At 33.8% G+C, this 23,168-nt stretch overlaps 1 protein-coding gene across 1 annotated transcript; it reads left to right on the top strand.

Moving 5' to 3' along the window:
• The first annotated feature begins 5,017 nt into the window (after positions 1–5,017).
• On the top strand, positions 5,018–22,710 carry LOC110092817 (ras-related protein Rab5A). The gene is made up of 7 exons (XM_020817496.2): positions 5,018–5,168; positions 5,731–5,808; positions 5,901–6,068; positions 9,650–9,698; positions 10,187–10,260; positions 19,225–19,318; positions 22,276–22,710. Exons 1-7 carry the CDS (start codon positions 5,127–5,129, stop codon positions 22,383–22,385), a joined length of 615 nt encoding a protein of 204 aa, XP_020673155.1. The 5' UTR covers positions 5,018–5,126; the 3' UTR covers positions 22,386–22,710.
• The last annotated feature ends 458 nt before the right edge of the window (positions 22,711–23,168 follow it).

The following is a 23,168-nucleotide window of genomic DNA, read 5'->3' as shown; positions in this document are numbered from 1 at the left end:
ATTTAATGTCATCTTGAGTATGAACTAGATGAGACACTATTAGGCTTATATCAATTATCTGAAGAAGAAAGTGAAGAGTTTCAATATGTCTTCCTTGAGGAGTTGGTGACTTTACCACTTTATAGAGAAGTTGATTTATGTATAAATACTTTTTAGGGTATTACTCATATCTCCAAGGCTATGTATTGAATGTCACCTAAGGAACTTTAAGAGTTGAAGGTATACCTTTAAGATTTGGTGGATCGAGGTTTTGTCTGTTCTAGTATGTCTTCGTGGGGAGCATTTATATTGTTTGTAAAGAAGAAGGATTGTACCTTATGGATGTATATCGATCGTATATATTTGAATAAAATAACAACAAAAAATAAGTGTCCATTACCTTGGATTGATGACTTGTTTGATCAGCTAGCTGGATTTTTAGCATTTTCTAAGATTAATATGCGATCTAGATATCATCAGTTAAAGGTGATATATGATGATGTGGCAAATACTACATTTAAAATAAGGTATGTGAAAAATAAGTTTTTATTCATGTCATTTGGAGAGATTAATGCACCAATGGTCTTCATAGATTTAATGAATAAAATTTTCATGAAGTATTTGGACCAGTTTGTAAAAAAAAATTTATAGATAAAATTATGATGTATTATAGATTTGATGATGACCATGCAGCACATTTGAGGACTACTATAAAGATTATGAGCCAACATTAATTATATATTAAGTTCTCAAAGTGAGAGTTTTGGTTAAATAACATTTCAATTTTTAGGCAAATAGTAAGCAATGCAAGTATATTAGTTGATCCTCAAAAGGTTCAGGCTATTTTTGTTTGGTTGAGGCCTACTACAATTTTGGAAGTTCATAATTTCTTAGGCTTGGTTGGTTACTATCGGTAGCATGTTCAGGAATTTTCGTGGATTTCTTCTACATTAGCGAGATTGACTCAAAAGTTAGTAACTTTTATATGGGCTCCAGAGCTTGAAGAGAGTTTTTAGATGTTGAAGGAATATTTAAATTTTGCTTATATAATAACTATTCCTTTGGGTACAAATAGGTTTCAAGTTTTTAATGATGATTCACTAAAAGGATTGGGATGTGTACATATGTAGTATAATAAAGTTATTATGTATGTATCGTTGTAGTTGAAACCATATGAGACAAACTCCAACATATGATATAGCGTTAGCTATTGTTGTATTTGCTTTGAAGATTTTGAGGAATTATTTGTACAAAGTTAGATGTGATACTTTTACAGATCATTAGAGTTTAAGATATATTTTTATTCAAAATGATCTAAGGGAAATACAAGATGGCTTGAGCTGATTAAGGATTATGATATATCTGTTTAGTATCATTCTACTAAGGCAAATATGATGACAGATGCTTTGAGTATGAAGTTTTCATGTACTTCTCTTTCGTAGCTCACTTTTGTAGACTTTTTGATTTAGTATTTAAAAAAGTTTGAGACATCGGTGGTATCCATTGATAAAAATTTCAGTTGGTCGGCTTAGTTGATTATTTAGCCTTCAGTTTAAGAACACATTTAGAAAAGTTTAGAAGTTAGATATAGAAATTGAGTGGTCAAATTGAGTCTATTAAGAGACCATGACTTTTGTTATCTGATTATGTTATAATTTTTTGCAAGAATAGATTATGAGTTTCTTCTATTGATGGGTTAAAAGTTAAGATTTTACGTTAAGCACATTATTAGAGCTCACTATTCATACACGAAGTAGCAATATGTACGAAATTATAAAAAGTATATTTTGGTGTCCTGGATTGAACAATAATGTAGCGAAGTTTGTTTCATAGTATGAGGCCTGTTAGTTGGTGAAAGTAGAGCGTCAAAGACCATGTGGTCTTCTACAATTCTTGCTTATTATATAGAGGAAATGAGAAGATGTGATGATGGATTTTATTATGAGTTTTTTCTAGATCTAGATAAGGGCATACTATTATATGGGTTATTGCCGACCAGCTGATGAATTTTGTGCATTTCATTACAATCTGATAGACTAATATGGTAGATAGGTTAGCATAGATAAATATCATAGATATTATCAAATTGTACAGTGTACCAGAATGATCATATCATATTATATCGATCGGTTTATCTTTAGGTTATGGAGAGGTAATTAATAGTGATTAGTTACTAAATTGCAGATTAGTATGGATTTTCATTAGTAGAAAAATGAACAATCTAAGAGGACTATTCAGGTACTGGAAGATCTTCTAAGACTCTGTGTTCTTGATTTTAGGGCAGTTAAGAAGTAGTTAGAATGTCATCCCAAACGAAGCTTAAGTCAGCATAAACTCATTATAATTAAATTCAAAATTAAGCCTCGACTTTATTTGAGACAACTTTCTTATTATATTCTAAAAAAACTTTTTAGTATTATTGCATCTTGGAATATTCGTGGCGGTAGAGAAATATAAAGTTTAACATCTTAGTTTTGCACGAAGATTCAACACACAATCAGATAAAAAAGGTGGTGCAATATTTATAAGAGAATAATATTTTTATGTGAAAACCCCTGAAAATTGGAAAAACTATAGGGTCTAGCCCAGTTTGAATGAATACATTAGTATTTGCTGTTGATTACAAATAAGGACCTTCATTGGATGGAAGACCTTGGCTTGATGTAACAAAAATACATAATATAGAATGCATTACATGGTGGAATTTAGATGAATTAGTATTGATATGTTCGTTTGGTCGACAAGACCATAGTTGGCGGGCCACGGAGGTAAAAAAGAAAACCATAATCGGGTGACAGAAGTCGGAAGGATAGTAGTTGGCGGGCGATAAAGGTCGGAAGGACCGTTATATGGTGATGAAGGCCGGACGGACCGTAGTTGACGGGCTTCAGAGGTCAGAAAGATCATGGCCTGGTGATAGAGGTTGAAAGGATTGTTGTCTAGTAATGAAGATCTGGAAGACCGTAGTCGACAAGTGACAGAGGTTGAAAAGACAATTATCCGATGACAGATATCAGAAGGATCATATTTAGACGACGGGGGTTGAAAGGACCGTAGTCTGCAGGCAATAGAGGTTAGAAAGATTGTTGCCCCTATTTAGCAAGCCCCGTGTTATCGATACCAAATTGCTCCGCCACCAGGGGGTTGATCACACCACCCAGAGCAAGGAGGTGGAGGCCAGGGTGGGATGACGAAAAGAGTGTTCTTAGTTTTGACAAAGGGTCAAGGATGACGCCTCTCCAGAGTCTTCTCTACCATAAGAAAATTCAATAATCCAGAAAGCCCAAGCCCCTTCTCGCGAACCATGGGAGAGCCCATCACCCAGAAGAGAAAAGCTAATTTTTGGGTCAAGGATGCATAAAAAAAGGGCTGGCCCATCAAAAGTCCGGTTCTTCGCGAACAAAGTTTAGAATACACAGGGTTTCGAAATAAGTGTACAAGTGGGGCCTACTTTTTGTTGGAGAGATAAAATGGAATTGATAATAAAGTTCGAGAGAAAGGCGGCGATGGAAGTCAGACGGATCATATTCAGACGACGGAGGTCAGAAAGATCATTGTCTGGCGAAGAAGGTCGGAAGGATCGTAGTTGGCCGTTGATAGAGGTCGGAAGGACTGTTATTTGGTGATGGAGGTTGGAAGGAATGTAGATGGTGGCGGGGTAGAAGTCCAACATTCATTGGTAGTCGGGAAGAAGTCAGTCGTCAGTTGGTGGTAGGGCAAAATTTTGGCGTCAATCGGTTGGCAGGAAGAAGTCCGACGTCAGCTGTCAGCCAAGTGTAAATTCAGAGTCAATCGATGGCCAGGCAAAAGTCTGGTGTCAGTCGGCGGCACGGTGGAAGTCCAGTGGTGGCCGAGGAGGAGTCTGGTGGCAAGAGAGCTCTCTTCCTTATATTCATTCCTTTTCTTTCTTTGGTACAAAATTAATGAAGACTGTGGGGTCTATTAATAGTTTTCTAAAAGTGGCATGACCAGTAAATAAGGAGGAGATCAATGACAAGCTGGGAGTGGTTTGAATGGACGGCCGATATTGATCCCCTTAATCATGTATCATGTACTAAGAATTTGAATGTCATGATGATATCAAAAAATAATGATCTTGAGCTCGTTTTATTCATCTCGTCAAACCGTGCTATTTGACTATAAGCATGTCACATTTTGAAACCATTTGGTTATCCAATTTATGGTTTGAACCTTCCAAATGTGCTTCGGGTCTTTGATTTGGACTCTGATTGAGTCGATTTTGGTGCGTTGAGTTCATATTTTCGAGACGTTTAGTCGACTGTAAGTTTGCTGAAATCATATTTCATATGATCTTAGATTTATTTTTTGAACTTTTCAACTTGATATTGCCTTGAGAATCGTGTCCAACCAAGATAATTTTTGATGATATATCAGGTATAAAAATTTTAATAACTAAAAATTTTTGTATTAGAAAATTCTTTAAAAAAGTAGTAAGAAAGCTGCTATAAACAAAGCCTCAATCTAATATTTCATTTGAGATAATTTTGGACCGCTAATATGTTAGAAAAGCTTTATTTGGGATAGCTTTTTCATTGCTTTCTTTAATAATTTTTTAGTATAAAAATTTTTAATTGAAGAAAAATTTTAACTAAAAAATTATTTTTAGAAAATAATAAAAACTCATCCCAAATAAAATTAAAATAATAAAAAAAATTATCTCAAAAAAATCTAAATATATAAATAAAAAGATAATTAATTAATCAAATTCAAATACGACTAGGCTTCAAGAAAAGGACGCGTCAACAAATAAAATAATAAAATTAATTCATCAACAAATCGTAGCAGAGCCGCGAAGTCGCCGCTCGCGGTCCAATCTCGCCCGTCCAATGGGACAAATCGTTTCTCCATTTAACACCGCGTGTATTCCGCTCCCATTTGAACGGTTCAGATTCGATGCTCGTCCGGAAAACACCGACCCCGTCTACTTGACGTCGAGACGGGGTCGGGTCCGGCCCACTTGCTTTTTTTGCATTGCTCCGCAGGAATACCAGAACCCTATCCCGCTATAAAATAACAAGCTAGGACTCCCCCGATCTCCCGCTGTCTCTTCCTCTTTTTTTCCAATCATCCAACGATTTCGGTGTTGTTTTGGTCTTTTTTCTCTCCTAGCTTCAGATTGTTGAGATATGGCGTCCGCGGTTGAAAACAAGGTGAAAAATGCCAAATTGGTGAGTGTTTTTGGTTTAATATTAGGTATTTCTTATAGTTTGTTTATATTCTCGAAAGTTTTCCGATTTTATGTGGCTTTTGCATTTGAACTGCTGCTTGCCTGCCTGCATTAGATGAATTATATTTGATATTCCTTTCGTGCTTTATGTTGATGGATATTGATTTAAGCAAAATTTCCTTAAAAGGTTTTGGACTTTTTGTGCGATTCGATCGTATTGACGCCCGTCGTTGATCGTTTCGTTAAAGATTTTACGACTTGCATAAAAATCAAACTTCTGTTTCCCTATCAATTCTTTGATTATTAGGAGGGATTCCTGGAATTTCCAGATACGGCCTGGTTGCCGGTTTTTGTTTGTTTTGAGGATTGTATTTATTTGTTTATTTTTATTATTTTGTGTGAATCTTTATGAACAGTACCATTTTCGTTGTAAGCTGATTTTTTTATTTCTGTAATGAAGAGTTTTTTCTGCCCTATGGTTTGTGGTCTGTTGCAGAAAGATGACCGTTTTGATTCCACTCCTTGCTCGGATCTGTAACAATTTCTTTGATTGGGTATAACAGGTACTTTTGGGAGATGTTGGAACAGGCAAGTCGAGTATAGTATTGCGTTTTGTTAAAGGCCAATTTGTTGAATTCCAGGTTTGTATACAATGGCGTTCGTGTCTTAACAAGGAATTGAAGTTTTTGGGTGGTTTATTTATGTTACTTACACTGATTTGCTGACTTTGTAGGAATCAACAATTGGGGCAGCGTTTTTTTCACAAACTTTGGCAGTTAATGATGAAACTGTGAAATTTGAGATTTGGGATACTGCTGGACAGGAGAGATATCATAGTTTAGCTCCAATGTATTATCGGGGTGCAGCAGCAGCTATAATTGTGTATGATGTAACGAATGCGGTAAGATATATGGCTTAGAGTTTATTATTCTACTTTTATGGTGTAAAATTTAGTTTCAAACAATAAATATTCTGTATCCTTTCCATGGGCAAGAATAAAATTGTTTAGAAATTGGCGGCCAATCTATTCATTAGTATGTGCAAGATGTCTATGGAGAGTATGATGAAATAAATCCTACCTTTAGCATTTGCTTGCCATGTTCTGTAAGTTTTGCCAACTTAACAGATAATTTTTGCAAGCTTTGCAGTACGTTAGGTATGCTTGATTGCTAGCTTCATTAGCACAGTCTTGGCAGACACTTTGTTTTTTGATGTAACCTAAGTTCTATGTCCAAGTAGGAGAACACTATGAATACAACTAGTCACTTCCTTCCAATAAAGCATAAACCATCAACAACAAAATAAAACAAACTAAAACATAAAATAAACAACCCTCAGAACAATTTGGACATAGAACTACTTATCATCTGTACATGCTCAAATAAGTAAACCATGTATATTTTATAAGTAAATGATTAGTAAACAATGCAAGAAACAAACTAAAACATAAAATAAACAATCCTCAAAACAACTTAGAAAGGTCACCTTACTTGCAAATAAGAAAATTAGAGAATGGTGCTCAAAGGAAAAATCAAACCAGTGGTGGCCACAAAATTTTTGATCCAACTCAAGCCGTCACTCCTCCAGCAAATACCAACAAACAGGCTCAACAACACCTTATACTCACAATATTTTGGAGAAGAAAGATACAAGTGTAAGGGTAACCGTGGAGAGAAGAAATAGATAGAAGATTGGGAAGTAGAAATAGGTGTAGGAAGAAGATAGCTCTCAAGCTAGGAAGAAAACCCTTAGGTTTGGATTAGATTTCAGCCAATAACCACCCCTTTGCAGCAGCAAAACAACCCCTTTAATAGGAGAAAATAAACCCAACAGCCCGCATAAATGTGCCACCCCAAGTAGCCAATTGAAGCCTCATCTTGAGAAGATAAAATACTAGACTAGGAATCAACAAAAGGGGGAAGGGGAAAGGGCAGCAACAGAAAATTAGAGCCTAAGAAAATAGACAGAAACTGCATGGGAAAGCAACAGGAATTCCAAGTACATGAAACCAAAATCTGCAGGGAAAAAACAGCCAGCAATGAATCCGAATTGCATATGGAATGCACACTTAGCCATCAAGGAAGCAAGTAAACAAATTAAACATGAGTGGAAAGCCAAAGGTGAGAAAATACCTAAAAGCATCAAACCCAAGCATGATCATGGGTTGATTTTGATCACAGGGCATATAAAAAAGAACATAGTCCAAAAATACATAACATCCAAAACATAAATAAAATACAAAATATGAAATGAAAATCCTTGATTGCATCATTTTTCATTTTAGTTTCCATGGGCCTCTTTGGTTGCCCATATGTTTTGAGGCTTGTCTGCTTAGGATTTTCGAAATGGTTTTGATAACTTCGTTGAGATTTTTTTTTACTTGTGATGTTTCTCAGTAGGTTTTGCTTAGTCTATAATCAATTTTATTTCTTGTCTTTGCCTAGTCATTATTTCTTTTTAGAATTTCTTGTAGAATTAATCAGTCATTTATTTCTTAAACATTATATACTTTGTTTTTTTTTTCTTTGCATTAAAATTCAGAAATTTGAAAACTTAATGATGACCTCAATTTCACATATATTTCTTCATTTTCTTATGCTGAATAAAGCAATATTATTCATAATTTTCTTATCTATCCTGTCGTCTGAATGATGATACTCTTGCTTAGTTAGCTTTCTAATGCATTAAACGAAGACAGTTTTTATGGGAAGTTGATCTTCTTTACCTATCCTAGTGCATTTAGATGATGGCACCCTTGCTTAATTTGTTTTATAATGCACCAGTTGAATATTGTTTTCATGATAAGCAGATTTTCTTAAGCTTTGCTATGAATTTTGAACTTTAAATATCATATTTATAATCTATTTCATGGGGTTTTTTTCTATGATGAAGTGATAGAAATGAAAATGAGCTAGATATGTGGAGAATTTTGAATGATAAATTGAGAAATTATTTTATCAGTGTAATGTGTATAGTAATATTTATTGGAGATAAGATAGTGGAAAATAAGTTTAGGTGAGAATGTACAATACAATAACAACAACAACATCAAGCCTTTATCCCACTACGTGGGGTCGGCTACATGAATCTTTTTCTCCATTGTGTCCTATTAAAAGTCAAACTCTCGTTTAAATCTAATAAAGAAAGGTCATTCCTAATATTTTCCAACCAAGTCTTTTTATCTATCACATAACAAGCCCGTTGCATTCCTCCACTTCAACCATCCAACTTGATTTCTGCTGATAATATTCCCATCTATTTCACCATCACTCTGAATAATAGATCCAAGATATCTAAAACGTGTACTCTTATTAATGACTTGATCGCCCAAAGTCACAATCCCCTCACTAGGTCTATTACTACTAAAATTACACTCCATATATTCTGTTTTAGATCTACTCAAGCGAGAACCTTTAGACTCTAGGTGAGAATGTACAATGAATGGTAAAAAAATATATAGTAAGTTGGTTAGATTAAATTATTGTTTGAGAATTTAAAAAAAGGTTAGACTAAAGATAATATGAATTGAAGTTATGTTGTAGGATTTGCATAAAATAGGCTTAACATCTCAATATCTCATACAACACTCAACCGGAATGAATGAAGATTGAAAATTCTCAAATAGTTGCATAAGTCTAGTGATGATAATAATGTTTAGATTAATACATTTAATTTGATTGGCAATCTTCTAGAACAGAAGATATTTTAGCTATCTAGACCATGTTAAAACTCTCTTCTTGAGTCTGTGCTCCCCCTGAAGTACGCACAAATTACTGGTAAAAAATTGTTAGTTGACTATTTGATTGAACTAAATTGATATAAGTTTTTGCGTAGAACTTGTTAAATGGGATTTGTATTAAATCCTTTAAATTTGGTTTTGGGTTATACCAAACACTGATATTGATTATTTGAGTGGTATTCTCCAACTGGGATGGGGGAGCTGGGATGGTGAAGTTTCTTATGCGTGTATATATCTTTGTTGGGATGCACTTCTTGGTCCATTGGAGGATCGTACATGAGTGTTTTTTTTTCCTTTTTCATTTTATATGAAGGAGATCTCATATCTTTAGGATACGAAATGAGCATATACGTGAAAAGGTTGGAGTAGCTCCAGATAAAGATTAGAGAGAGTCGCCTTATATGGTTTTGTCACATAAAATGGCGGCCTTCCGATGACCCGGTTAGCAGAGTAGAGGTATTAGATTTGGCTTATGTTAAGAAAGGTAGAGGCAGACCTAAAAAGACTTGGTTAGAAAATATTAGGAATGTCCTTTCTTTATTAGATTTAAACTAGAATTTGACTTTTAATATGACACAATGGAGAAAAAGGATTCATGTAGCCGACCACACGTAGTGGGATAAAGGCTTGATGTTGTTGTTGTATTTTATATGAAGGCGATCTCATTAAATCCACTACATTACTGAGGAAATTAAAACTTCAAATACTCTGCTTTTTAATGTGATTCTTTTGTTACTTGGTAGGCCACTTTCACTCGCGCAAAGAAGTGGGTCCAAGAGCTCCAAGCCCAAGGTATGGGCTTTCTTCTTTGCCATTTTTTCACTTTTTCTGTTAAACTTTATGATTGTCAGCTTAAGCGCAGTCATCGTATTGATGAAATACTGTTGCAGTTTGTTTTTCTCATTTGATATGTTGTTTTGTTTTTTGTCCTGCTTTTTTGAACTATTTTTGTAAGTATTTCTTTTACCTTTTTATTTTATTTAAGATTTTCTCCTTTAAAAGTAGAGTTAGCTTGAACCGTAATTATTCATTTTCACGGCTGGCTTGGTGGCTGGCATGTTTTTACTGTGAAAGTTCTGTAACATTAATGCACCATTTGTTCTTGCTCGTTCATTTTACTCCACTTTAGCTATAGTGCTTGGATGTTCATAAGTAGCAGAATTTAGTGTTTTTGTTCTGGTTTTCCTTTCATGTCTCAACCATATATCCCATATGCTCGATCTTTGTAAGATGTTGTGCAACTATTGACTGCTGATGAATTTTTATATTGGTTCCCTTAGGTAACATAAACACTGTCATGGCTTTGGCTGGCAACAAAGCTGATCTTGTGGAGGCCAGACAGGTCACTGCAGAGGTGTGTATTTACGGTCATTGCATCTTTTAAGACTTTTTGATCTTGCAAATATGTAGAATCTATATATCTACATTTGACTATCTAATGCAATCAAAAATTTGGGAGAGGGCCCCAAATTTTTTATCACAAAAAGGAAACATTTTCTAAGTAATAGAAAAGACACAAAATAGACGAATAAATTAAAAACAACAACTTTTCTTCATAATATAAAAGACTTACAAACTTAGACACTTACAAATGACTCAAACAAGACAAACACCTAAAGTTGAATTTCTTTGAGAAGAAGGATACAGGTGGCGTCGAACTTGCGGAGATACGAAAGAGGTTAGAAGCCAAGACGAAGTGGAGACAAGCTCGCAAGCTTTCTCAAAGAGAGAGGGAAAGAGGGAATTTGGACAAAGCTTGCAAGCTTTTCCAAACAACAAAATCGAAGGTTTTATCTCTAAAAACCACATTATAAACTTGCTAAAACAGTCACAAACAACTCCTATTTATAGGTAAGAAAGGGAATACAAACAACCCCTCATTAATTTAAAAGCTTATTTAAATAGGGAATATGAAAAGCCAATAGCCACTTCATTGTTTTCCCCCCAAATCTACACAGGAACCCAAGCTCCACAAGCCACGGAAAAGCCCCCAACACCTACGGGAAGCAGCCCAGCCAAGGACCCAAAGAGGCAGCCGCAGGAACCAAAGAGGCCCGCACAAAACCGAGGCACCAAAGACACGGAAAGGCCACCCAGCACGGAAAACAAACAGCCAACCGTGGAAACCAAGGAGCCAAGGCACGGAAACCCAAGAGCCAACCACGAGAACCAAAGGGACAGCAAATGGGGGGAATGAACATCAATTTATGAGCTAAAAAGGCTCTATACTAGACATTAATGAGCTGATTCTAGTAGAGGACCTAGAAGCTCACCAAATTTATAATTCAAAATGTTTTTACCCCCCCTTTGCCTACATCAGACTCCCCTTCTTGAGAACTCATCTCCCGATGAGTTAGCTTTGTTTTGAAGGCGTTGCATCAAGAGACACCAAGGATTGAGATTGCTAACTTGACACCAAGACTCAAATGACAACATGACTCAAAACAAAACTTACATGATAACTAACATGACATCAAGACACACACGACTCACACAACAAGACTTTGACTTACTTAAAAACCTAGGACTTCCTAACTTGCTCTGATACCAAATTAATGCAATCAAAAATTTGGGAGAGGGCCCCAATATTTTTATCACAAAAAGAAAACATTTTCTAAGTAATTGAAAAGACACAAAATGACACAAAATTGATGAATAAATTAAAAACAACAACTTTTCTTCATAATATAAAAGACTTACAAACTTAGACACTTACAAATGACTCAAACAAGACAAACACCTAAAGTTGAATTTCTTTGAGAAGAAGGATACAGGTGGCGTCGAACTTGCGGAGATACGAAAGAGGTTAGAAGCCAAGACGAAGTGGAGACAAGCTCGCAAGCTTTCTCAAAGAGAGAGGGAAAGAGGGAATTTGGACAAAGCTTGCAAGCTTTTCCAAACAACAAAATCGAAGGTTTTATCTCTAAAAACCACATTATAAACTTGCTAAAACAGTCACAAACAACTCCTATTTATAGGTAAGAAAGGGAATACAAACAACCCCTCATTAATTTAAAAGCTTATTTAAATAGGGAATATGAAAAGCCAATAGCCACTTCATTGTTTTCCCCCCAAATCTACACAGGAACCCAAGCTCCACAAGCCACGGAAAAGCCCCCAACACCTACGGGAAGCAGCCCAGCCAAGGACCCAAAGAGGCAGCCGCAGGAACCAAAGAGGCCCGCACAAAACCGAGGCACCAAAGACACGGAAAGGCCACCCAGCACGGAAAACAAACAGCCAACCGTGGAAACCAAGGAGCCAAGGCATGGAAACCCAAGAGCCAACCACGGGAACCAAAGGGACAGCAAATGGGGGTAATGAACATCAATTTATGAGCTAAAAAGGCTCTATACTAGACATTAATGAGCTGATTCTAGTAGAGGACCTAGAAGCTCACCAAATTTATAATTCAAAATGTTTTTACCCCCCCTTTGCCTACATCAGACTCCCCTTCTTGAGAACTCATCTCCCGATGAGTTAGCTTTGTTCTGAAGGCGTTGCATCAAGAGACACCAAGGATTGAGATTGCTAACTTGACACCAAGACTCAAATGACAACATGACTCAAAACAAAACTTACATGATAACTAACATGACATCAAGACACACACGACTCACACAACAAGACTTTGACTTACTTAAAAACTTAGGACTTCCTAACTTACTCTGATACCAAATTAATGCAATCAAAAATTTGGGAGAGGGCCCCAATATTTTTATCACAAAAAGAAAACATTTTCTAAGTAATTGAAAAGACACAAAATGACACAAAATTGATGAATAAATTAAAAACAACAACTTTTCTTCATAATATAAAAGACTTACAAACTTAGACACTTACAAATGACTCAAACAAGACAAACACCTAAAGTTGAATTTCTTTGAGAAGAAGGATACAGGTGGCGTCGAACTTGCGGAGATACGAAAGAGGTTAGAAGCCAAGACGAAGTGGAGACAAGCTCGTAAGCTTTCTCAAAGAGAGAAGGAAAGAGGGAATTTGGACAAAGCTCGCAAGCTTTTCCAAACAACAAACCCGCAGGTTTTATCTCCAAAAATCACATCATAAACTTGCTAAAACAGCCACAAACAACTCCTATTTATAGGTAAGAAAGATGAGCTGATTCTAGTAGAGGATCTAGAAGCTCACCAAATTTATAATTCAAAATGTTTTGACCCCCCTTTTGCCTACATCACTATCATTGAATCCCTCTCATTAGAAATGAAGCCATTAATAAAATTACTTGATCCTTTGTGAAAAAATGTGTGATGATTAAGCAGTTTTTATTTAAATTTGAAAATAACAGCAAGTATGATCCTTATGTTTGAAATTTCTGAGATTGATATTGAAGGCTGTAGAAAAGTATTTATCAACTTTTCAGAAAGGCTTAAAATAAAAATAAATAATGTTATTTACAAAAGAAGGCAAAAAACCCGGGCCGTCTAAACAGGTTAACGGGTCGGGTTTTGCCCAACCTACAATTGACCTGACCGAATTCGGTCCCAAACCCGACCCGTTTTACAAATGAATGAAAAAGATGGACTTGAACCCGACCGCTGCAATCCGAATCCGACCCGCTAATCCCTTTTATTTAGAAAATATTTTTATTAACTTATTAGCCATACATTTTAGATTAATTGAAAAAGAAGAAGATTTTATCGACAAATAAAAGAATTTAAGGGAAAATATTAAACGGGTCATTTTGGGGTCAAAATCAGATATGCGGGTAAACTCGAACCCATTCGTTTTTAAAAACGAGCTAGAATGTCGGACCCAAACCTGACTTGTTTATTAAACTTTCAACCTAAACTTGAATTTTTCAGGTCGGGTCCGGGTTAGGTTGGCGAGTCGGGTCATTTATTGATACCCCTAGAAAAAATATTCTCAATAGTGGTCGTGGATAGAATAGGTAGAGGAGACTATAAGAGGATTGTTCTAATGATTATAACCCTTAATTCGTGTGTTCCAAAATTCCTATCAAGATTGGTTGACATGTGGGTCCCATGGTCCTTCAATGTTCTCCCCAAACTGAATGATATAAATATTTTTTAAAGTGGGATTGTAAAGTCCTTTGGTGAGAATGTATGCAAATTGATTTATTATTGGCACATATCGAGTACAGATCAACCCACTTTCTAATTTTTCTTTTTTTGAAATGCCTATCCCACTTCCACATGCTTGCACTGAATTTGCATCCTATCATTTTATTCCCTTTTAGTAATCTAACGATCGTCAAAGTGTTATTTTTTCCGGAGCATTTATCTATTCTCTCATGGCATACTTTTAATTCTTATTTTCAAATGCCTCAAATAGTGTTTGTGGTATTGTAATGGATTTAAAGATGATTTTTACTAGGAAGGTTTTATGAGTAGGAGAAATTATGGCAAGATGCGTATTGGGAGATGGGTGTAGATGAGAATGTGTAGTAATGAGTTGATCACGTTACATGATAACTCTTTCAAAACTTGAGCTTGCTGGAAATTTTGACAATGCTTATTCCTTCTTGTATAGTCCTGAAGGGGTACAGTGCCATAATTTTTTAGAGTTTGTATTGTAGAAATATTAAGATTAAATATTGATGCTTCAACTAATTTATTTTCTAGTTCATAGTTCTTAAGTTGAATGTAAAGTTTGATTAAAAAAAAAAAGCTTCTCTTAAAAAACGACTTCTTTTGATGCTAGAAATTTTTACAGTGGTAGGATGATAACACTAATATCTTTTTTGAGTAGAGGAATACCCAAAAAAACACATTTGAGAGCTCTAGGATCAAGTTGACTCCTATGTTGTTTATAAATGTAGACATAAGCAATGCAACTATAGATTTTTTGGGAGAACTTTTTGCTAGGAATTTATTTGTGCGGAAGAATTCAGCTAGATAATTAATGATATTTTTGAAGCAAATCATTATTGAGGATATTCTACTATTTAGGTATATGACAACTAGGATCGCTTCTCCCTCCCTAGTATCTTTTTGGCACTTGATTATGTAAGAGAAGAGTCCAACTGGCTTTCAAAAGATATATTTTTCTTTCAATCACTTCATTTTATTGGAGAGTGCAATAATAGGAGAATTGGTGGATGATGTATTATTTTTGGAAGAAAGATGATAATGTGTGATGAAAGTAATCACAAGCATTATCAGTTTAAAGCACCTTGATGCCAGTATTAAATTATTGTTGTCTCATGAAAAAAAGGGGATAATAATGCTGACATAAAATTTTGTTTGATGAGATATACTCATGCCATTTGAGTGTAATTATCGATGAAAGTGACATCATATATATTCATAAATATTGGGTTTTGGAAGGCCCCTAAATGTCATAGTAAATATTTAGAAAATGAATAGAGAATCTAGAGTTACTTTTAGAAAAAAAAATGATGATGTTTGATACTTTCACAAATCTCACAATGAAAATTTTTTTATGTTTATACTTAATAAAAGAGAAATTTGAGGTATTAGATTTTACTTTTGTTGAGAAAGGTAGAGGTAGACCTAAAAAAACTTGGTTAGAAAATATTAGAAATGATCTTTCTTTATTAGATTTAATTGAGAATTTGACTTTTAACCGGACACAATGGCGAAAAAGGATTCATGTAGCCGACCCCACTTAGTGGGATAAAGATTTGATGTTGTTGTTGTTGTACTTAATTAAAGAGAAAGAAACATACATTTTGGAGTTTTAAAATACCGATTTCCTAGCTTATAATGGTGTTCCCAAACGATATTATATTGATAGTGAAAATAAAGGAGTATGACAAGTCATTTTCGTCTTCAAGAAAGATATACCCCATCCTTTTCTTGAGCTTTTCCAATTGTCTTTCATGTTGTGAGTTCTTGGAAGAAGCAATGATTAGCATAAAGGACGCAGTTGTAGTCTTTAGTAATTTTATGGATTGGTAGAAGATTTATTACAAGATGGCGAATTCAAGTGCATTACTAATGGTAAATGTGGAGAAAATTGAGATTTTTTTCTTTACACGCAACAATCGTTAAAGAACGATCAATCATTTTTTTATTACTTGGACAGAATTCGTAGATTTGAGAAAGATTAGCAAGGTTGGTCATATAATTAGTGGCTCCTAAATCTAATCATGGTGTAAGGGAAATTATCCAAGGCATTGAAAATGCAAGAGTTAAAAGTCATTATTTTGAGCTAAAGAGCATTATCCGGATGATTTTTCCAAGTCGTTGAGGAAGTTCTTAAGTTTATCAATTTCTTTTGGATTAAGCTCTTTTGATTTCACAAGGCCCCTTTTTGTTGACCTTATTTATTTCCGCCATAGCTTGAGGCCTTTATGTAGAGTTTTTAGGATTTTTCTTTGATGTGTTATTTCTTCGTGTGTAGTTACATCATATATTGCTTTTGGGAGAAGGTTTTTGTTCTTATTTAAGAAGGGTATCCCATTCTATGGAGTTAGCTGATTTTCATGGTAGATATTTCAATAACTAAAGCATCAGGCATCGCCGTTCTTCTTCCTTTTTTGGCTTGTATGAGAGAAAAAAATCTCATTTTAGGTTTTATCCATATAACCGTAGTATGTTATCTTGAGATCTTGGTAATAATTTAGTTCAAGCCAATAGATATTCATTGCATTAAAGTACATAATAATAGGTAGGTTATCTTGCTTGGTTGTTAAAATTTTAGATTTTATTTTTTAAATGAAAGCAAAATCATTTACTTTTGAATATGTTTGTTTGACAACATCCCAAACTTTTTTTAACTGTAGAGAGAAATATATATGATCCACTAAATTCAGGCATCATAAAATCACACAATCATGTCATAATCAAGAAATTTACTTTATCTCAATTTGGTCTTTCGACTCTAAAGGAGAATCCACAAGATGATGAATTTTTCTCTTTTCTTGTAGAAAAGTCTTTACATTTAAGACTATTTTAGATAATTTCTCTCGTTATGGCAATATGAGGCTTGTAGTTTCTAGAATTCTCTTTCAGTTTGATTTTTATTATTCATAATAGTTGACTTCTTGGAAACAAAATCAAAGAAACCAACCACAAGGAATAGAATGACGAATCTCAATACGAGATGAGAAAGAAAAAAATAAAGATTGAAAGATGAAAACCTTAATCTCACACCGATACCATTTATAATGTTAGAAAAGTAGAAAAAATACTTTGAATTTATTGCTTGATTTTGTACATAGTGTGAAAGTATTTATAGACTTCATCAAAAAGCTTACAATATAATTAAATTCAAAACTATTTACAAAAGAAGGAAAAAAATCTCTAAAAGGGTGTGATGGCTATAATAGGTAGAGGAGACACATAGATTCCAATCTAAGGGCTATTTCTCTTTTCTTGTAGAAATGTCTTTACATTTAAGACTATTTTAGATAATTTCTCTCATTCTAGCAATATATGGCATGTAGTTCAAGTTCCTAGAGTTCTCTTCCAGTTTAGTTTTTGTTATTCATAATAGTTGATTCTTTGGAATGAAAGTCAAAGAAACCAGTCATAATGAAGAGAATGGCGAATCTCAATAAGAAATGAGAAATAAAAAATAAAGATTGCAAGATCAAACCATAATCTCTCTTTGATATCATTTATGAAAGTAGAAAAGTAGAAAATATACTTTGAATTTATTGCTTGATTTTGTACAAAGTGTGAAAGTATTTATAGACTTCCCCAAAAAAGATTACAATATAAATAAATCAAAACTATTTATAATGGAAAAAAATATCTAAAAGGGTGTGATGGCTATAATAGGTAGGTGAGACGCACATATTCCAATCTAAGAGCTATAAGAGAATTATGGTTAGAACCCTTAATTCGCATGCTCATGAATCCATAACTCCCTGCCATAATTGATTAGTTTGTGGGTACCATGATCCTACAACAAAGGCCATTTTTGCACCGTCATTTTCTAAATTAAATTAGAAATAAAATTAGATTAATGTTTTATTATGAGGAATAGCAGACTTCTTGATGAGTAAATTGCTTTATTTTACACGATCTATTATAATCATTAAAAGTTTTGACGCCTTGTATTTTAATTGTACTAAATAATCGCTCAACATGTTATCTGCTTATTGAAATCATGAAATGTATTCTAAGTTATACCACTTTGACTTTAAAACTTTAGCCTTGGATTTTTATTAATTGATACCACTGATTGAGGACTATCTACTTTGGAGGATATCTTAAAATCTCGGGTTTTCTTAATTTAATTCTAGGACGGGGCGAACAAAGCAAGTACACTGAAGATCCAATTTTAATACTAAGCGAAAAATTTGTCTGTTTAGATGAAAATAAAAAAAATGTAGAATTTTCCCCAAATGATGATTTGAAAATCATTCAAAATTAAAATTTTACAGCAAATCTAAGATTGAAAAAAAGCATCTAGTGATTGAGATTTAACTGTGCAAGTGTCGTTCCCCTTCCGCCTTTAAAGCTCTCATTTAAATATTGCTACTTCCCCCAAGATTCACATCTATGGACGTTCTGCTTGAGCTCATTCCCTAAGTTTTATGGTAGTTGTCTTGCCCTCCTCATCTAGGCCTGGCCATTGCCTGATGGCCATCACCTATATAATTATTGCAATCATTGATTGAACGCTTAATATTGTTTGCAATGAGAAAGTTAAAGCTACTATTATGCATGAAGGGCGTTAAAAAAATTTCATGAGCTTATTTTTGGCTTGGTGGCTTTTCATGTTTGGCCTATTTGATAAACGAGCGAGTTGAATTTGAGCAAAATTTTCAACTCATTTGCTAAACGAGACAAACACAAATAAGGATTAACTCAATTATGCATGGCTATATAAGTGCTTATGTTTAAGTACATTAAGCCCTTTATATTTATGTATTTACTAAAAATCATCAATGTACTTTAAAATTTTGAACAAAAATTGATTTAAATTTTATGATACTGAAATAATTTTGTTCCATATAAAATCACACTTTTTTCCCTGCAATCAGAATCATCAATCAAGAAGCTCATCATGCAATTGCTAATTATCGATTTGGCTTATTTTTGCGTTATAATTTGTATTGTAATACGGAACAAAATACAGATTTTCAGCTCAATAATAGACTTAATCTTGTTCGGTTCTAGTTCAATAGCTAACAGACTCAGTTGAACGAAGCAACACTCATTCATGTTCAATCAATTTACAATCTTAACTGTTCTCAACTTCAAATTCCATTCCCATGGATGGATCTAAATCCGCCTATTTTGCTTTATTATTTATATGTCAATCTGCTTTTATTTCCTTATTTCCATGTCATTGTTTGGTTTTTGGGCCAGCATGGCAATGTATAACTAAATTTACAATGTTTTTCACTTGCTGTTCCCAGGAAGCCCAAGCCTATGCTCAGGAAAACGGCCTTTTCTTCATGGAAACCTCTGCAAAAACAGCAATAAATGTCAATGATGTATTCTATGAAATTGGTGAGCCTGTTACGATTTAGAGTATTATTAGAGTTGTTGGTTGTATTTGATATTGGCCAATCAATTGTTGAATGAATGCACATGTTGCATGCCATTTGTTTGCCATTGTTTACTGTAATACCAGGTAAGATGACTTGGAATCCCACCTATAGATGGTGGCCGACTGAGGGAAGCTTTCTCCTTTAGTACTCTTATTGCAATTTAGTACCGGTTTTATTGAGAAATTACCAACAACATGCTTAAATTTCTAATTCTATCCATCTGCTAAATCACTTGAAGATTTGCCACCAAAACGCTTCAGCATTTTTTGCATTTCAGAAGCTTTTTTATGTGTCAACGACAATTAGGACAAAACAGATAAAACTTTGAATTTTATCAAAAAAAATTCAACCTTGGGATTTGTTGTAGTTGGTCTAAACTGTCAACTTCTTTGAACGAACTATATTATGCTTGACCCTCTTTACATATCAGTGTCAAGTTTGGCATGAAACTCAGTTAATATTATTGGTCTAAACTGTCACTATTCCTGTAGATAGTGAGTGTTACACATCTGTTTTGTGTTTTCTGGCATTATACATATTACACTACATGTTAGTCTTAAGCTGTTTTTAGAAATTACACTTACTTTCCTGTTCTTATATGTTATATTACATATTAAACCTAATATGCCTAGCTAGAATTTCAGAAATTGGCTAATTCGTTAGTGTAATTTACTGATTCTCCTTAATATCAAAAACTCACGAATAAGCTGTAAATTTCAGCAAACAACAAATTTTTATTGATAAGAAAAAAAATACGGACAAGCAAGATACAGTGGTCTTCTTTCGAGAGGACTTTCTCTCTCAAATTCTAGACACCGTTAAAATCCATAAAAAAAACAATGGACAGCAAACAGTCACAAAGCTCATTAATAGCATGATCTAAACCCTAGAAAACTCCCCCTTAAATAGCCATAACCATCACAACAAAAACAGAACATTCATAAACAATCAAACGTAATTTAGGAACATTCCTAAACAATTAAACATAATTCAGAAAACCTTCCTAAATAATTATATACTCGCTAAATAATATAAATATAATTTAGGAAACCTTCCTAAACAATTAAACATGATTTAGGAAAATTTCTTAAACAATTACATACTTATTAAATAGCATAAACATAATTTATCAAACCTTTCTAAATAATTAAACATGATTTAAGAAACCTTTCTAAATAATATAAATATAATTAGGAAACATTTATAAACAATTCCCCCTTAATTAGGAACCTTCCTAAACAAATCCCCTTGATTAGAAACCTTCTAAATATCTTCTCCTGGGCCCCAAAAGGTGCCCCCCGCCCCGCCCCCCAGCCCCCCGCGCGCGTATCATTAGCTTAATATTATTCATTCAATCTATAAAATTGGAAGAACCAAAAAAAGCACAGAAGTAAACAAATCTTTCACAATCTAGTTTATATTTTAATCCATACTCATATGTATGCATACATAATTGAATTACATAAGTTTATGCATATGTTCATAACTTTGCGGATTATTAATGTGATTGTATGCATGCTTATACCCATAATCTAGACAGAATCTGAACCAAGTAGATCTGATCAGTTTAGCTGCCCATCATGTCTTATTTGCTTAGTTTTATTCAGAACACACCCTAAATCAAGTCCGATACACATAAGTAGTTGAAGCTGATCCCCATTTTATTTAAGCATTTCAAATTGGTGTTAATCAGTTGATAGTTTCAAAGTTTCAGAAGTCTCGAGTATTATAGAATTAATTTGAAAATTTTACTGCATAGTTTTAGGTTGCTTCTCTCTTGCAAGAATCATCCAACCCTGAAATACTATTGGTAATCTTATTGCTGATAAACTGTCCGTGATATGCAATTCTTAGTGAATAGCAACATTTATTAAGAGTCAGTTTGGTATAGTTTTTTTTATTATTTTGCTTCTCAGATTATTACCCATTTTTATTTGATTATGATTTTTTATTACTATTCATAAATTTTGTTTAATGAGAAGAATTCTATAAGAATGTTGGTCATTAAATATGTTCATAAATTCTATAAGATGGTAGTGAGACCAATGCTTTGTGGTGTAGAATGTTGGTCATTAAAAGAGAAGCATAGTATTAAGTTAAGCGTTGCAGAGATGAGGATGCTCAGGTGGATGAGTGGCTTTACTCTTAAAGGCAGGATGCGAAATGAGCATATACGTGAAAAGTTGGAGTAGCTCCGGTGGAAGATAAGATTAGAGAGAGTCGCCTTAGATTGTTTGGTCACATAAAACGGCAGCCTTCCAATGACCTGATATGGAAAGTAGGTGTATTAGATTTGACTTATATTAAGAAAGGTAGAGGTAGACCTAAAAAGATTTGGTTAGAGAATATTAGAAATGATCTTTATTAAATTTAAATGAGAATTTGACCTTTAACAGGACACAATGGAGAAAAATGATTCATGTTGCCGACCCCACAGTGTGATAAAAGTTTGTTGTTGTAGTTGTTGAGAAGAATTTTTTACGCCCAGATTTTTTAGAGTATGATACTTATAAGAAAATATTATATATTTTTTTCTCAAAAAGAAAAAATATATAATATTCATAGTAGCCTTCGAAAATTTTAATTTTACCACAATTTTTACAAATAATCGTGTTTAGGTTCTTAAACTGTGTTGTTTTTGTCCATTTACTTTATTAGTTTTTTCCTCATCATCATTTTCTCTTTATGTTATCTTACATCTATTATCTTTCAAAAACTTCAGGCAACGTAATATTATCCAGACTTTGGCTTCGTTTGGGACATCTTTCTTATTACTTTTTAAAGCCGTTTTCTTTGTTTTTTTTGTACTAGAAAGCCGCTTAAAGAAGCAGTGAGAAAGCCATCCCAAACGGAGCCTTTATCATCTTAAGGGAAAAATCATGCTCATAAGATTATTACTTTGTTTCATTTTTTCAGCTAAAAGGTTTCTCCAGGCTCAAGCTCAACAACAGCAGAACACCAATGGAATGATCTTAACGGACAGAGCAGCTAACAGGACTACAAGTTCATCTTCTTGTTGTTCTTGAGATCGCTGGGCTTAGCAAATCTTCACATCCCTCTCACCTCTCATTCTTTCCATAGCCATGAATGTGTATATTTACTGAAAATTGCTTTATTGATCAATCCGATGGAATGCTTTCTGCAGTGATTTGCTGCTTTCTGATATTATTTGTGTATCTTGAAGAATGTTTCTGTATGAGTGCATGTCTTTGATAAGTTTTCCTGCAGTGATAGGCCAAATTCACATTGTCAATGCTGATTTGGTCCAAGTTATGGAATTGTTCTTGTTAGAGAGAGTTGAAGAATAGCATAAATGAGAGAATTGAGAGTCTTAGTCTTTCTTTTTTACAATTATTATATCATGGTTTTGATTTGATTGTGAAGAATGCATTTGTGAGATTTAAAATAAGTATTTTTTAATCTATCATGACTAGTTACTGAGTACACGGCTTTTTTATTGCTTTCTAAAATAAAATTTTAATACAAAAATAAAAAATTTTGTACTAAAATTCCGTTTTAAAAAGTAGTAAAAAAACTGTCCCAAACGAAGCCTTAATCTATCTGATGCTTCTTAGCTTCGTAGTCTTTCTTCATATTGAATAAATATTAAATATCTCTTTATTCTACTTTTCGTATCTCCTAAATAAATGAAAAAATTATTTAAATTATCTAGTGCTTCTTAATCTTCTTTTATATTAATTAAATACTCATTTATATTCCCCGTGTCTCTTACGCTTCTTCATATTGATTAAATAGCCCTCTCTTCGTATAATCGTATCCCCTAAATAAATTAAGAAATCATTTAAATT

Source organism: Dendrobium catenatum, unplaced genomic scaffold (assembly GCF_001605985.2).
Source record: "Dendrobium catenatum unplaced genomic scaffold, ASM160598v2 fragScaff_scaffold_665, whole genome shotgun sequence".
Lineage (NCBI taxonomy): Eukaryota > Viridiplantae > Streptophyta > Magnoliopsida > Asparagales > Orchidaceae > Dendrobium > Dendrobium catenatum.
This window is presented reverse-complemented; position numbering and strand designations above follow the sequence as displayed.

Excerpts from the sequence above, each read along its gene's own strand:
- LOC110092817 (XM_020817496.2), top strand. The coding sequence starts at position 5,127 with ATGGCGTCCGCGGTTGAAAACAAGGTGAAAAATGCCAAATTG. Across the intron at positions 9,699-10,186 it reads CCAAGAGCTCCAAGCCCAAG|GTAACATAAACACTGTCATG; the intron begins GTATGGGCTTTC and ends TGGTTCCCTTAG. Across the intron at positions 19,319-22,275 it reads TGATGTATTCTATGAAATTG|CTAAAAGGTTTCTCCAGGCT; the intron begins GTGAGCCTGTTA and ends TCATTTTTTCAG.